At 36.8% G+C, this 16278-nt stretch overlaps 1 protein-coding gene across 2 annotated transcripts in view; it reads left to right on the top strand.

The window, feature by feature from the left end:
• Positions 1-16278, top strand: part of LOC126259346 (WW domain-containing adapter protein with coiled-coil homolog) — a 107276-nt gene that overhangs the window by 30552 nt on the left and 60446 nt on the right. For both annotated transcript variants that reach the window (XM_049956056.1, XM_049956057.1), the window contains one exon: positions 8841-9039. In XM_049956056.1, the coding sequence (XP_049812013.1) occupies positions 8841-9039 (199 nt within the window). The remainder of the gene's footprint in view (positions 1-8840; positions 9040-16278) is intronic.

A 16278-nucleotide genomic window follows, 5' to 3' on the forward strand; every position in this document is an offset into this window, starting at 1 on the left:
ACCATACAGTGGAGATGCCGAGTTGCAGATAGGCACAAAAAAAAGACTGTCACAAATAATAGCTTTGGCCAGCAAGGCCTTCATCAGAATTAGATGGCAAACACACACATGCACGTGCAAATGCAACTTGCAAGTTGGTAATCAGTGCAAGAGGTACTCATTGCAAAGGTCTCTTCTTTTTATATTTACAAGGGGCTGGAAGTTATTTCTGGGTCCTTAAAAGATGTTAAATGAATTTGTAATGGAACACTTGTACTTGAAACTGCTATGCCAAACCAAGTATCTTAGCTTCTGAAATGCAAGCATTTTGTGACTACCCTGTTGTGGCTGAGTTGTGTAACACTCTTAGCTTGTGTAAGAGCATGGTTACCTGCTCCAATATAATGGAGGCGAACCCTGTAGAGTTATGTGAAGAAAGGAAAAATATGGATGTCGTGGAAGTGCAGAACTGTATGAGGAGATTCACTGGCACATTAGAGAAAACTGCAACATTTATTCTCATGTTCAACACACCGGAGTTACCTGAACATATTCTTGTAGTCTATATCTGTCTGAAGGTTTGGCCATTTGTTACCGACCCAAAGTGATGCTTCAAATGTCAAAGATTTGGTCATACCACTAGGGCATGTAATGGGAGGGCTACGTGAGGCAATTGCTGAGGCTCAACTCACGAATCTGGCGATTCTGGTACACTTCCTCCAAAATGCATAAATGTTGAAAGGAGACACACACACACACCCTGTGGTGAAGCTAAAGCAGCTTTCAAAGCTATGCAACTTCTGGTGTTCACTACTTCTTTTGCATTGGCCTTTAAGAAGTCAGTCACCAAATGTGATGCCTCTTCACAGAGCCAGACCACAGATTCAAGTAAGACTATGTGCACTCGTTAGTGTAACTGTGAGGGAAAACTGCACTTGAACCCAGAATCATTTGGAAGCCGTCACAGACAGACTTGGTATCTCAGTGACATACCATTGCACCCAATCAGAAGCCCACTAAGCCAGCCTCGCCACCCTTGCAAGCAGCTCCTCACAAAAGTAAGGAAAAGTTGTTCAGAATTGTAGAAAGCGGCATCAAAATCATCAGATCTGTGAGCACTCTGCCTTTCATATGGTGTTTTTACTTTAGAGGTTATTGGTAGTCTTGTGGAGAAACCAAACAGCTGGAAACTGCGACCTCTCAGGTAAATCACCACTGCCAAAGTGTGATGACAAGGTTAACCTTCACTAATCAGTGTCTCCCATTGCTGCAGTAGAACCTAAATGGATGCCAATCACATTTGGAAGAGCTAAAGCTCCTGGCTCAGAGAGGACTGCTCTGCATCTGCTTTCGAGAAACTCACTTTAATGTCACTGACACACCTGAATTGCTGGGCTACCACCCACACAGTAAATACATGTTGCTGGAGACAGCTAGGGTTGGAATGGCTGTTTTCATCAGTGACAGTTGCCAGACTTCTCTTATCACAGCCATAAAAGCAGTTGGAGTGCAGCTTCTCATACCAGTTAAAATCAATGTTCTTGAAGAAATCTCCTGGACACTCCCCCACCCATTCGTCCTTGGTTGGGGGGGGGGGGGGGTGACTTAAGTGCACACAATGTGCTGTGGGACTCAGCTACCACTTGTCCCAGGGATTGACTACTACTTGTTCCAGGGATTTAATTATCAAGTGCCTCATTCATTGTGAGAACATCAGCCTTGTGAACTCTGGTCAAATAACACGGCTTTCCACAGCTATTGGGTCATCTCCAGCTACTGGGGTGTTCGTTGATGTGCCATCCTCTTGCACATCATCCTCTCATTATCTGAGAGACGAATCACATCGGTGGGAAACTGAATGTTTGTTAGTGGCAGAAAATGAATTGCTGTCACTTAAATCACATAGGTACGGTGGACTTCATGCCAGCCTTACCAATGGCAGGAGTTTTGCCACTCACACTGCATGTAGGACATAGCCCTGAACTCATGGTTTCCTCCTCTAGCAGGATCCACCACTAAGGTTGTGTGTGCCACTTTCGATTCAGTATATTTTAGATGTGTGTGTCGTAATACTGACATCACTGTAGCCCTTGATTTGGTTGGACATATGTCCACCATCCTCGCCGACACCACACACACACACACACACACACACACACACACACACACACATGTTGCATGGGTCCTGAAATTTTGTGAACTGCTGGACCTCATCCCCTAAAGTGCTGGGGAGGGAGGTGGACTTGAATGCATTACAACATACTCTGCATCTGGGAATAGCCTTCGTCCCCCCACATGAATGGCATGCTGACTTTTTGTTAGTGTGCTGATGACAATAATGTTGAGTGCCCCGCATACAAAATCATCATGATGCACAGATCTTCCCACTGTTAGCAGATATCTTTAAAAAGTACGACTTGGAAGTGTTAATTTTCAGTATGTACTGATTGTGGTATTTGCTGTCAACTTGTCTAAATAGAGGGTGGTCAGAAACAGTGTGAAAAACTTGTAAAGATGCTAATGGGTAGGTTGTGCTAGGAAATAATTGTTAAGAAAAAGATTCAATATGATGCACCATTTTAGAGTTAATTAGCATCAAACTTGGCCAATCAAACGGTTCTGCATGCAAATTAGTGTCCTGAATGGAATTAGTGTCAGTGTTCTTATTGGGAAGATATTAGCATACGAGACTGAACAGTCTTTAGTCTGCGTTCGATCCTTACCTCTCTCCGATGTCCATTTCTTGTATTGCTCTCTTGTTCAGTTTTAGGAAACCAAATGAAGAATATGTTTGGTGACTCTCTCTCTCTCTCTCTCTCTCTCTCTCTCTCTCTCTCTCTCTCTCTCTCTCTACGGGCCACTTGAATCCACACACACAATGGCCTGATTCGATTACTTCTCAGCACATCTTACACTGCAGCACCCTTACAAGCTTTTCAGACTGTTTCTGACCACCCTGTAGACTGTTTTCAGTCTCATTTCTTATTCTGATCTGTTTAGTTTCGATCAACTCTTAGCAAATCAAAAATACAACCTACTCACTGTTGGAGTCATCTACCATTTATGAAAAATTATTTTCTCGCGAACTTCAGTTGAGATTTTTTCTGTACATTTATTTCTGCATACTGATAGTGGCATACTCTACAGAGCTGACACAACCATCTCCTGCCTTGTCGTATATTCTTACTGTGTTTTGTGCATATTCTGCTGAAGCCCCCCCCCCCTCCCTGCCCCTCCAAACAATTTCTCTCGCTTTGAATTTATTCTGCAGATCAGTATCCTTACTGTTTCGGTCAGTTACAATTTCTGTGTGAAAATTGTTACATTCTATAATATCTTGGGCTAGTTGTAGAAAGCATTTGACGTGAAATTAATCCAGAGAATGACCTCAGATGAAGCTTAACTCGGAAATCTGTGTTGTATAAACATTAATCGCAAGTTATATTGGGGTGAAGCAGGATCAGCTTTGACTGACGAAAATTCACGGATCAAAGTCAGGTTCTAATGTAATTGTCAGTTTACAGTGTAGTGACATTACAAAAAGTTGTTTTGCACAAATACAAATTGAAATAACAAAGAAGTTTTTATTAACACGTAAGTATGTAACTATGCCACTTCCACACCACTGAAGCTTAAAATTACTTCTTCTTCATTGCCCACCCTCCCCCCTCCCTCCCTATGATCTATAAGGTTAGGTTAAGTGGGCTGGTCTGTGAATACCAGGGGAAACCGTGAAAAAATTGTCAGTTTTCTAAACAGTGTAACTCAAACAATAAAATTTATAAGCCCATATAATGCTTACCATCTTTTAAGACATCTGTTGTGAACATTTTTTGTCTCAATCGCTCATTTTGCTCACACTTTTTTTGATTGTATTTTGTTGTTGCATGTGAATAAACCATGCTAATTATTTATGTCCATCATAGCACATATTACTCAAAATACAAAAAAGTAGGTTTATTTTTTCCTGTAAGTTCTTTACACTATTATCTTTAAAGCAGACTATTGAAAAGAAGGTGCTGATTTAAATGTTTGTACAAAGTTCTAAGTATGATTATCAAAAATATTGGAAATGAATTCGGGGTTTTTCTTCAAAAAAGTATTTTGTTTTCGAAGTTAAGTCACAAGAGTAGTCTGCTTGTTAGTTAAGCATGTTTTAAGACAGTATACAGAATTCCAGCTCTCTATCTTTAATAGTTTTTAGCCAAAGTGTACCAGAACATGAAATAATTTAACTTTTGGAAATTAAAGTTAAAACTTGCTTTGTATATTAAACTTAGATGGCACTAATACATACTAGGTCCATATTCATCTTGTTTCTTGTGTTGTTCTCCCTCCAGTCTCTTTTTTACCCTTCTTATTCTTGCTTTTTTGGTGGCTTCCAACACTGATTTTTCTACTTCGAAAAGTCTCCTTCGGTCAATAGCTAGTAGTTCTATGCATATTTAGTCCATGAGGCATTCCCATCAGTTCCATAATATTAAGCCTTGACACTGCACCATCATTGAAATGTAGAACAGCCTGTAGCACACCTATTTTCAAAGTATTTAGTCCTACTAGAACAGTTTTTGGTATTTGTTCTCATATACAGTTGTTGAAATTTTCATTTGGGTTGGGAGAAGTTCAAAGATTGGTTATTTTTTGGTTTACTTACCTCCAGCTTCATAACATGACACTTTTGAGAATAAATACTGTGTGTTTAGGATATATGATTAATTCTGTGTTCAAAATGTGATAATTGTGACGAGAGCCGAATTCTGCTGTTAGTGGATCCAAGTTCAGTGCTATGCAATGCAGCGGAGTTATAAACAGAGTTCAGTTTCTGACCTAACGTCAGAATTGACCACCAGGCAGCAATGTTTATACAGTTGGCCCTTTGTGTGTTAAAGGCAGTTTCACTTCAAGATAATGCTTGTCACTTCTTTGTAATGTTCAAACTTCTACACTCGGCAGGTAATTATCAAGATTTGATGCATGGAAGTAATTTGTAATTAATATAAAGAAATGGTGCACACTGCATAATTTCTTTGTTGAGTAAGACTAACACTGACAAGTATCCCTTCTGGTGTTCAGTCTGTTCTTGCTCTTATGCACACACTTCGCACTAGAATGTAAATGGCTTACTAAATGCTCAGCATTGTATTCATGAGATTGGGACATGTCCTGTTCTTCATTTATCATATTTTTCGAATATTCCACTAAACCACTGATTGAGGATGGACGGACGGACGCGCGCACGCATGTGCGCGCACCCCACAGAGAGAGAGAGAGAGAGAGAGAGAGAGAGAGAGAGAGAGAGAGAGAGAGAGAGAGAGAGCGCGCTAAAAATGTACAACTAATTGAAAAATAACTAACTTTTTACTTGTTTCACACAAACTTTATTTTTAAGATTGTAAAATGTTGCAAAGAATAACTGAAGCATTTGAAAAGTTCGGAAAATGCAAATAATATAATCATTCTCCTATTGACATGACCACGTAGACCTGTCTCCTCTTGCAGTTGAAAGTCTTTTTCTCAAAATCTCTAATATCACAGTGCTGTAACATAGATACTGTTCGTTTGTATTTTCACATTTTGCTTGAAGGACCAAAGAATCACTTCAATCATATTTATGTATGCATATAACCTTAGCTGTGAAATTAAGACAAATGTTGAATGTCATACGCCTGTAATGTTTAAATATTTTGAAAATTGTTTTGTCTGCTAATCTAATGAGACATGATAGCAGTATTTGAGGGCTGGCTTCACTGCAAGTATGTTATGCAAATTGCACCTCACATGCAAGTGGACTTTGTTTTTATTGTTTAGCTTACATAGGCTTCACAGCCATTTGTTTTTGTCTTGTTAGGACGTTTTGTAGCATTTTCATTTCTTCCCACACGAGACGTATCATTTATCTCCATTTTGTTTTCACATGATGGTCAACTTTGTGATGTCTAACATTTGAATATTCTAACTTGTGTATATATTATTAACATTGGCATTGTATTAGTTTCATATTGAAAAAGATTTAAAATATTGAAATCAAAATGTAATGCTACGAACATTTTAGTATTGAAGATGTAGTGCAGAATTGATAAGTTTAAAATGTCTGTCTGTTGTCAGCAAATCTCTTCTACAATCAACCCATCTTTAGTTGTGTTGTAACACCACTTGGCACCTACAATCAACCCATCTTTAGTTGTGTTGTAACACCACTTGGCACTAATATTACAACTTAAAATGGGTGCCTTCGTGTAGATGAAAAGATAACTACAAGATTTTAATACTTAGATTTTGATGTATTTGGACACATTATTTGTTAATCTTTTTTCCCTCTCACATCTGTGGGATATCACCATCCTAACAGCAGGCCCATCAATTTGGGACAGTAATAAACATGTTCCATCACAAGAATAATTCCAGTTTTTACTCACCGTATTTTAAGTTCTGTTAGCATACTTTGCTTCCGTGACTAGTTTTCCTGTGTGTTACTGGGTTAACTTTTGGCCTTCCAGTATTCGCAGCATCTACTAATGTTCAGATCTTCTTCTTCAGGTCTCTAATTATTATGTCTGGTTTGTTGGCCAAAATACGTGTGTCTGTATCAGCTGACTGAAAAGGATCCTGGTTTAATTGATGGTGGTAACAATCTTTGGCTATTGTCTGTACCACTGTCCTGACACTGGTAAGCCCACTTCTCAACAGAAATAATTTGCAGAAATTACGTCTTACATATGGATGTTTTGCAAATAGAATTCATCCAGAGATAGGATGAATTATGTTTCAGATTAAAAATGGCATGGTATGCATTTGTGGTCTTGAGGTAAATTTCATGATTTCTTCCAATAGTGTTGTTATGTACCACAACAAACAATACTCTGCTGTCTGTCTTTGAGTAGCATTTTGTCTGCTCTATACATTTTGTTTTACTAATTATATTGGTGTTTATTCTTTTAAATGCTTATTTTGTGTCCCTTTTGGATTCAGTCCTCCCCCTCAATTAGTCCTTTATTACACCTCCAACATTTATAAATTGTTCTTCCTCAGTTGCAACTGCCCTGTTGAAATGTATGGAGAGGACTAAATTGAATGATTATCTTCTATATTTTCCGTGTGCTTGATTGCACCCACTATAAGTCAGATATGATCATTCCCTTTTTGCTTAGTATTGAAGCCCTGGATGGTTCTCATTTTTTCTGACTATGTCTTTCATTGTAATATTTATATGAGTGTACTTGATGCAACTAATTGATTTTTTACACTGTATATTTTCATGTATTGCTGAGTCAGATCTCAGGTCAAGGACCTATTCCTTGTAATGAGAGTTTGCTACCAGTGTGGTAGTGGAATGATCTTCAGGAGGTTAAATCCCTGTCTGGTTATCTTTATTTGCATTTCTAAATTAAGACAAATGACACAACAGTTTCTTTGAAAATCACGTAACTCATTTGGTCCTCCTGCCCTTCCTCCCTCCTCGTCCTATCAGAGCTTATGCTCAGTCTCCAGTGACTTTTAATCAACTTAAAATAGTATTGATTTTGAGTCACTAGAAACATGGTACCGAAGTACTTATACCACTGAAGAACAGTCGCGGATTTGGAATGAATAAATGTTGTTGGAAAGAATTATTAGAATTTTCTTCTGTAGATCGTAGTAACAAACTATTAATCTGCTTTAGTATACTTGTGTATAGAAATGCTGCAAGTAAAATTGCTTCTGTTAGCAAAAAAGACTATACTCTTTTAAAAGGTTTCCTTATTAAGAAGTTACTGGTTTCCTGATTATGTCAAGTAGCTTCTGTTAGTTTGCTATTTTTTCACACATTTAGACTGTTAAATGCCAAAGCATAACCATTATCTACATTCTGTAATAATGTGTCTGTTCACATTGAAAGTATTTTTTATGCTCCTAACAGACATTTTCAACTCCTGAATCTTGGTAGTTTTATTCAAAGTGTGCTTGATACATTTTTAATTTTATTTTGGATTTGCTAAGTATCCATTTTCATAATTTGTCCACCAGCAGCTTTGAAGTTCTTCACACCACAATATAGAACCCTAGTGTTAACCTTAGACAAGAATATTGTGTGTAAAACACAATTAATTCATAACATTCCATTATTTTCATAAGGAAGTAAAGATACAGTATATTGGTAAAATTACAATCATTTTCAATTTTACTGGAAGGAAAGAAAAAGCTTTCTTTTAGCTGCATTACTCCAGAAGATAGTTTTATTGGTTGGGGGGGGGGGGTGTGAAAGTATGCAAGATAAGTTAGTATGCTTGTTTTTTATGCAACACAGTGAAATACTGCATAAGACACACACTACTGCATAACACATTGTACTATGCCATTATCCCTGTAATGCAGTTGGTACTTATTATAGATATCTTCATTATTACATTCAGTTGGATTTTCTGATGTGTTTCCAAAAGTTTTACACCTTGAAAATGTACAGTTTTCATTTCTGCTCAGTTCAGCTATTCTCCATTCTACTCAGCCTCCCCCAGTTACTTTTGTAACTACTGCGATACGTTCTTTCTTTGTTCATAGCTATGAATTAATTAGTAGAGTCCTACCAAGTCAAAATTTCCCATCACATGACGTTTGTGCTCTTCTTGGAAAATGTCATTTCACTCTGGCTGGCCATATTGAATGATCAACCTGAAGAATTAAATAATAAAATATACACCTTGATTTAGGTTTATGAAAACATGTAATGACTCTAATAAAAACATCCTCTTCTGCTGATAACCTGTCTCCAGACGATGAATTAAAAAGTAGAGCTTCAGTTGGAACAGTGGTATTTCTTTCTTTGTGATGTATTTAAAATAATCTGTTCACAGAGAGGAGGTATATAAAAGAAATTGTTATTTCAGGATAAACGTGAAGAGAGAGAGAGAATTGCACGTGTTGGTGATTGGTCAGAGCACATCAGCTCTTCTGGGAAGAAATATTATTACAATTGCAAGACAGAAGTTTCGCAATGGGAAAAACCTCGTGAATGGATTGAACGAGAGAGGTGTCGTGAGAAGACAAGGGAGTCAGATCGCAGCTACAGCAGTACCAGCCGATCATGTGAATATTTTTATGATTTCTGTTATGTCTTATGACCTCCTGTCTTTAGTAATAGCCATGCTCAAAATAAATCAAGCATTTGTTTGTGATTTCTTTTATTGTGTACTTAACTACGAATTTGCACAATCTGCATATTAGTGCTGAGATAATTGTTGTCAAAATGTGATTTCCTACAGGAAATAAATCCTTTGTTGGACATTGTAGATAGTTTAGAGTGCACTTTTAATTCAGGGAAAGAAAATGTTCTTCATACATTTTTTTGAATTTGGCGAAATTTTGATCCTCGAGTCATTAGTTTGTTAAATAGAACATGATTATGTGGTTAAAGCAGGAATAAGAAACGAAAACTAACAATTTAATCAGATGGGGGGTTGGCTTACATGTATGGCATGTGGAGTGTTGCTTACAGACTGCAGTAAATAAAATTGCATTGCTTCTGAAGGATGGTCACACCACATTTTGGTGGAGAGCATTTATTGTCATCCAGTCCTGTTTACGGCAATGCATCCCAAGGATGACTAAATCTCATTGGACATTGGGATGGGATGAGGATGTGCAGGATTCTTCAAAACTGCCAATGTGATGTGCACTATAGGCGAGTTGGTGCCCCTTAGTTCCAATCGAACAATAGTTGGACATTTATTTATTCAGAAGAGGGCCATTCCACACCAAGTGGTCTAATTTCGATTAAAGTTCCTGTATGACCATAAGGGATTTTGCTGAAATTTTTTGTGAACATTCATATATGGTCCAACATTGATAAAGGTTCACATCATTAATTCAATACTTAGGGAGTTAAAGTCTTTTGTTTGACCACATAGTGGAGCTATCAGCAGTGCTTCCATGAGTTTTGGCAGCTTTGAGACATAATATTGTGGTGGTTCCCTTGTGTGTGTGTGTGTGTGTGTGTGTGTGTGTGTGTGTGTGTGTGTGTGTGTGTTTGTTTGTTTGTTTGACAACTTGACTGTAACACCATGAAAAGGGAACACTGCGTGGCAGATCTGTCAGTATAATGTGGTCGAAGCTACCTTTCACTGTTCTGCAAGTACAGTCACCTTTTTATTTTGCTCTCATGGTCCAGCTACTCTGTAAATGCCTGTGTGTGAATTTATTCTTCCTGATTTTGTCTCCAGGTGGAGTGATGCTGTAGGAGTGTGTGTCTCTGTTTTCAGCTGCTGAATGATGAACACATCTTCAACGATAATCTCTGTGTTGCTTTAAATATGCGTAGTAATTGTGAAGACAGATCCGATTATCAATAACTTATAGTTTCAAATACATCATTCAGTATATCTGACTACTGAACTCAATGTAAGATCTTAGATTTACAGTTCTTCATCTGTCTCTAATATTTACATTGTAGTATTTCCATATTTCTCTGAGATCTTCATAAGAGCCCTAAGGGATGTCACCAAGGCACAAATGTCCTTGTACAGGAAGTGCTACTGTGCTCACCATGCCACACCTTGCTCCTGCTGTTATGCTACTACATATGCACCATCTGTACGGATCACAGATCGGGGTGCGCACAATATATTTTTCACACTACGTAAAATATTTATAAGAGAATCATCATCTTTCATCAACACGAGCGCCTTCAATGGAACATACGTCATTCTCACCAATAACCCATGCTACCGTACAATATCTGTGGCAATATTTTCTTAAAAGAAACAAAACTAGACCTTTTTGTACAACTTTTTGATCTCTCTTAACTGAAATAAGAATAATAAAAGATTTCCTGACATAATTAGGTATGGATAATTTGAAGCAAAGTCAACAGAAAAAATGTGAAGTTTGGCTTTTTATATCTCTGGAAGTAATTGTGGGATGCACCTGAAACTTAGCACATATAAACTTAGCAATATAAGGTCTTGGAATATATAATTTCATCCTCATATTGCTCCCCAACGGTTATCAAATTGTGGGCAAAGTTGACGATTTTTGTAAATACTCACTTTTACAAAAAGGTCTTCTGCAAACTAATAGTTTTCATTAGAAAGACCACATTATAAACCACCTAAAAAGCTGTATTTGGTTTCACAGTGTGAGCATTTAAGGCAATAAAAAGATGGCGAGATAGAGGTACATTGAAAATGGACCAATATTCCACTAGTTCTCAAATTAAATCTGACTTATAGGGTGTAGAAAATATTCTACTACCAGTCACAGAAAAAGGTTATTTATTTGTCACACGACAAGTTTCGGGCTTGTGCCCATCCTCAGGTGTTTATACATTCATGTACATGTTTATATTGCTGGAGATCACTGTATAAATAAAAAAAAAATATATTTGCTGATAACTAAACAGATACAAGTGGGACAATTGTAAGTGGCAATGCAGAATTTGTCGAAAATATGTCTGTACTTACATAAAGATGAAACATCATTATAGTTACGCTGTGGTGACAGTTTTTCCACTTAGTTGCACACTTATCATTTTCATGTCCATAATTCGGTTTTATAAATTTTAGCTGCATATTTCACTTTTACAACGTGCACTCATGAAATACAGTGTTTACACATTGTCCTATATGCCCAATGATCAACTCAGGAAACAGTCCATCATATTTTATTAGCTAGAAACTTAGACACTCTTAGTAACTTTTATACCTGTGAAAGCAATTTCTCAGTTAAGAATAGCTGTGAACTTATTGAGCATATCAAAGACTTACCAACACCAGAGGATGCCAAATTTGCTTCAGTGGACATAATAAACCTTTACACCAACATTCCTATACATGACACTATTCGGATAATTAAAAACAACCTATCAAAACACAAAAATCTACCCAAGGCTGAGATGTGTGAACTCATTGACCTGCTAGAACTAGTCCTATCACACAATTATTTTACGTTTAATAACAAAAGTTATTAACAAGAAGATGGTCTTGCAATGGTCAGAAAATAAAATTTTCAGATCAGACAGGTCACTTGAAAATAAAATAATACACTACAAAAGGTATGTGGACGATACTATTATCTTGTACAATGGTACAACTGAATGGATTGAGAAACTAGCTAAAGGCCTTGGCAGCATGCACAACAACATCAACTTCACTGTAGAACGTAAAGTAGATAAAGGCATCAATTTTCTTGACCTTCCCATATCTATTGTAAACAACAAACATGCCTTAGAGATTTACAGAAAACCCACCATTAGTGATGTTGTCATTAACAACTCCTCATGTCATCCAGTACAACACAAAATGGCATTCTTCAGATCCACTCTTAATCGTATGCATAAAATCCCACTCAGGCTCCATGATGAACAAAAAGAAATTTACATTGAAATTGCACATAGAAATGGATACAACCAAGATGTAATTGATAAACTTAACAACAAAATCAAAAAGAAACAATGCTCACCTCAGATCCACAAGAAGGAAAAAACACATTTGCCCACGTAACCTTTATAGGTAAAATTTCATACCAAATTGCCGACCTCTTTTGGAAAACTGGTATTCAAATTTCTTTCAGCACTAACAACAAGCTACAACAGCACATCATCCACAACAGTAAGACAAATAACCAATGCCACCACAAACCAGGTATTTACAAAATTTTATGTGACAATTGCCCACAGTTCTACATAGGCCAAACTGGAAGAAGTTTCACTATAAGATACTGTGAGCATATGGATGCCTTCCGGCTAAATAACTTTGATAAATCCACCTTTGCAATGCATCTAAAAGACCATGGTCACTTAGCCACAGCCATTACAGACAACCTACAAATACTGTGCACTGTCAAAGGAAAGAAAATGAATCTTCTTGAAGAGCTAGAAATTTATATCCACTGCTCTAACTCACCGGACCTTATTCTCAACGAACAAGTGGAGCTTGTGAACAAATCATCTTCACATATTTCATGAAATATTCAAAAACAAATACTAATTATTCGCTGATATAATAACAAAGTAATTTTCTATGGAAATTCGATGTAACAGTTATACAACAGTTAAAGAGACATTATCGTAATTTGTGAAAGTCATATTGTAAACACAAGCTGTAACTATCATTTTCAAAATTTGTTACAGCTTTCAAAATTTCATGTGCGTAATATCATTGTACTTCCTAGATCTAAGTTCTCTGACAAAAATGTGCAGCCTATAATAGCCTTTCAAGTTTCTATATATGCAACATCCTTGCACTTTCTGTGGCTAAGTTCTTTGACCAGAACTTCTGTATGAGTGGCATCTTTACACCTGCTACATTTAAGTTCTTTGACCACAGCCCAAGTTTGTGTGTAAACGCATTGTATTTCAGGAATGCACGTTGTAATAGTGAAATTCGCAGGTAAACTTCATAGAACTGAAGTATGGACGTGAAAATGATAATAAGTGCAACTAAATGGCAAAACTGTCACCACAGTGTAACTATAATAATACTTCATTTGTATGTAGATACAGATATATTTTTGACAAATGCTGCCTTGTCACTTACAATTGTCCCATTTGTAGCTGTGTAGTCACCAGCAAATATTTTTTTGAAATATTTATACGTTGATATCCAGCAATATAAACATTTACATGAATGTATAAACATCTGTGGATGGGCACATGCCCGAAACCGGTCGTGTGACAGATTAAATACCCTTTTATTGTGACAGTTAGCAGAAATTTTTCTGCCCTCTGTAAAGAAACAGTCACGGAGTTCAACAGCACACACTGTGGATAAAATTCATTTAAATCTGACATCTTTTACAATGTTCTACAATTGTTTAGTACTGTCTGTGGAAGATAATATCAAAAGTCCCAAGCTTGAATCAGAGAAGCTGCAAGTAAGTAGCTTTTTTATTTTGTTAGACATCACTGTAACATTCAGCTCTACATATTTCTTTTTATAAAAAATAAAATGGAATAAGAAACCCAATGTAAAAAACAGTTTTCTCTTTTTTGGGACCCTAATAATTTACCTAATCACATTTGAAAAGTGTAATTTTTGTGTTCTGCCTCATCAGAATTTCTTCCCAATCAGTGCCATCACTGGCATCAACTGGCCGGCAGTGTACTTTATCTCATGACATTCTATATCAAATAATGAAATGTGTAGAAAATTTAAATAGCTCGAAGTAAACATAACCTTAGGATCCTAAAAGAGACCTCTACTAGTTTTGGCCTCTGACAAACAAAAATTTATCTTCGAGATCCTCTGTAAAGAACTTCTGATCTGGTTTGGGAACCTGAGGTAAAGAAACTCATCAGAGTCTGCTGTTGCACTGCTATTGGGCGTGGCCCCTATTAATTAGGATACTGGTTTTCTCTCTTTAAAAGGAACCAGTGGTGGTTAAGCAGACTTGCCAAGTATTGAGATTTGTACATAATTATCAAGATTTCTGGCCTAAAATTATGGTCTCACAGGAGCCTCTGCTAAAAGTATGGAATTGGCTATTTCATTTATTTTAGTGGTTTGACAGTTCAGTGTTTTTCGTTGAATTGTTTTGTGAACCAGTGTTGCTTCAGTACACAATACCCTTTTATCATCTGTTTAGCACAATTTTCTACTACAGTGACACCTTGCTGATGTCACTTCTGAGGGTGCATAAACTTGTAGTCATGTTGTGAATTGGCATACTGATGGTCACACTGTGACATTGCTGTCAAGTGTAAACCAATTGAGTAGCATTTAAACGACCTCTTGCAATTTTATTAGTTTCTTTCAGGCATAGGTAAAGGAAAGTAAAATTTAATATAATTATTTCTTTTTAAAGTGACATATACTCTACCAGAGTGTTTCCTTTATTAGGTGTCTTCCTTGTCTCTTCACAATTACATCGCAAGTATTTTGAACACATCATTAGCAACTGTGGGCACAGTTCCCAAGTGCCTAGCGACATCAGTGTTCTATTCTGTGTTTGTGAGCATTAAAATTTTTATCCTGTATGGAGTATATTCATTTGGTTGCGTGTAAGTAACAATAGTTTTAAAAATACATACTAATCATTCTCTGTAACATAAATCCATTTCAAAAAATGTTAGGAAGACTGCTGTGTATGTCACCAAACTTTACACATTGTGACAGTGATGTAAAAATTGCAGCCAATTTATACAGTGTGTACTGCAGTTGTTGTGCAACAATTTTACTGCCTTGATCTCCACTGCCTCGGTAATGCACATTTTGATTGTGAAGTTTATAACCAGTTTGATTCTGTACTAATGCAGAAAAACGGACTCAAATAGTCGTTGTACTGCCTTTCTCAGAGAGTACTAAACAATTGTAGAACATAGATGTTGTCAGATTTGAGTACCAGCAGAATATGGGTCCATTTTCAGTGCACCTCCGCCTTGTTGGTCTTTTCTGGGGCCTTTATGCTTGCAGTGTGGAACCAAATACAGTTTTTCAGGTTGTTTACAACTTGGTCTATCTAATGCATATGGTGCAAGAGTTTGCATAAGACTTTTTTGTAAAAGTGGACCAAACGTAACTATTTTTTACATTTTTAGAGAAAGTGCCATTTTTTTGCCCTCAGATTGTAAGTTATTGGAAAGCAGTAGGAGTGTGAAATTTTGTATTTGAAGTTCTTGTATTGGTAAGTTGTTGTGTGTATTTTTTCAGGGTTATCCTGCAGTTATTTTCGGAGATATAAGAAACCAAACTTACATTTTTGTCACGAGTCTATTTTTTAAGTGGGCTTTGCTTCAAGTTGTCTCTGCAAATCTCTCAGGAAATTTTTTATTATTATTTTGCTCTCGAGAGACTCAGTGTCAAATTTTGTTTTGTTCAAGAAAATATTGCCGGAAATATTATGCCTCGAAGCTGCCGACAACTCACAGATGCACTGTTGATAGCTGTGCCATAGGGTCAAACAAATGACTATATCTCCAGAAGTATTAAATTAATGATAATGAAACTTTACTTAAGTTCATTGGGAACATGGACAATTGTTCATACAAATTTTAATCAAAATTCGTGATGGTCATGCGGCAACCTCTAGATCACTTGGCATGGAATGACCCAACCCTGCCATAATCAGTTTTCCCACTCTCCTCCATTATTTCAAAAATATTCTGGTAATTACATGAAATATGTGTAATTCAACTGAAAGAATTCGGTGATAACTTGTCAAGTAGGCAATGTTGCACATTGGCAATTTGAGATGGAAACAGTGATAAATCAGGAACTTTTGCTACAGTTAGTCCATAGTGAGTTAAATTTAGTGTTGTTGATGATTTTAAAAATATATGCAGGGCAAAAGTATATAGTACTGAATCTGAGATGAGAAACTCACATGCAGTGA

Source organism: Schistocerca nitens, chromosome 5 (assembly GCF_023898315.1).
Source record: "Schistocerca nitens isolate TAMUIC-IGC-003100 chromosome 5, iqSchNite1.1, whole genome shotgun sequence".
Classification (NCBI taxonomy): domain Eukaryota; kingdom Metazoa; phylum Arthropoda; class Insecta; order Orthoptera; family Acrididae; genus Schistocerca; species Schistocerca nitens.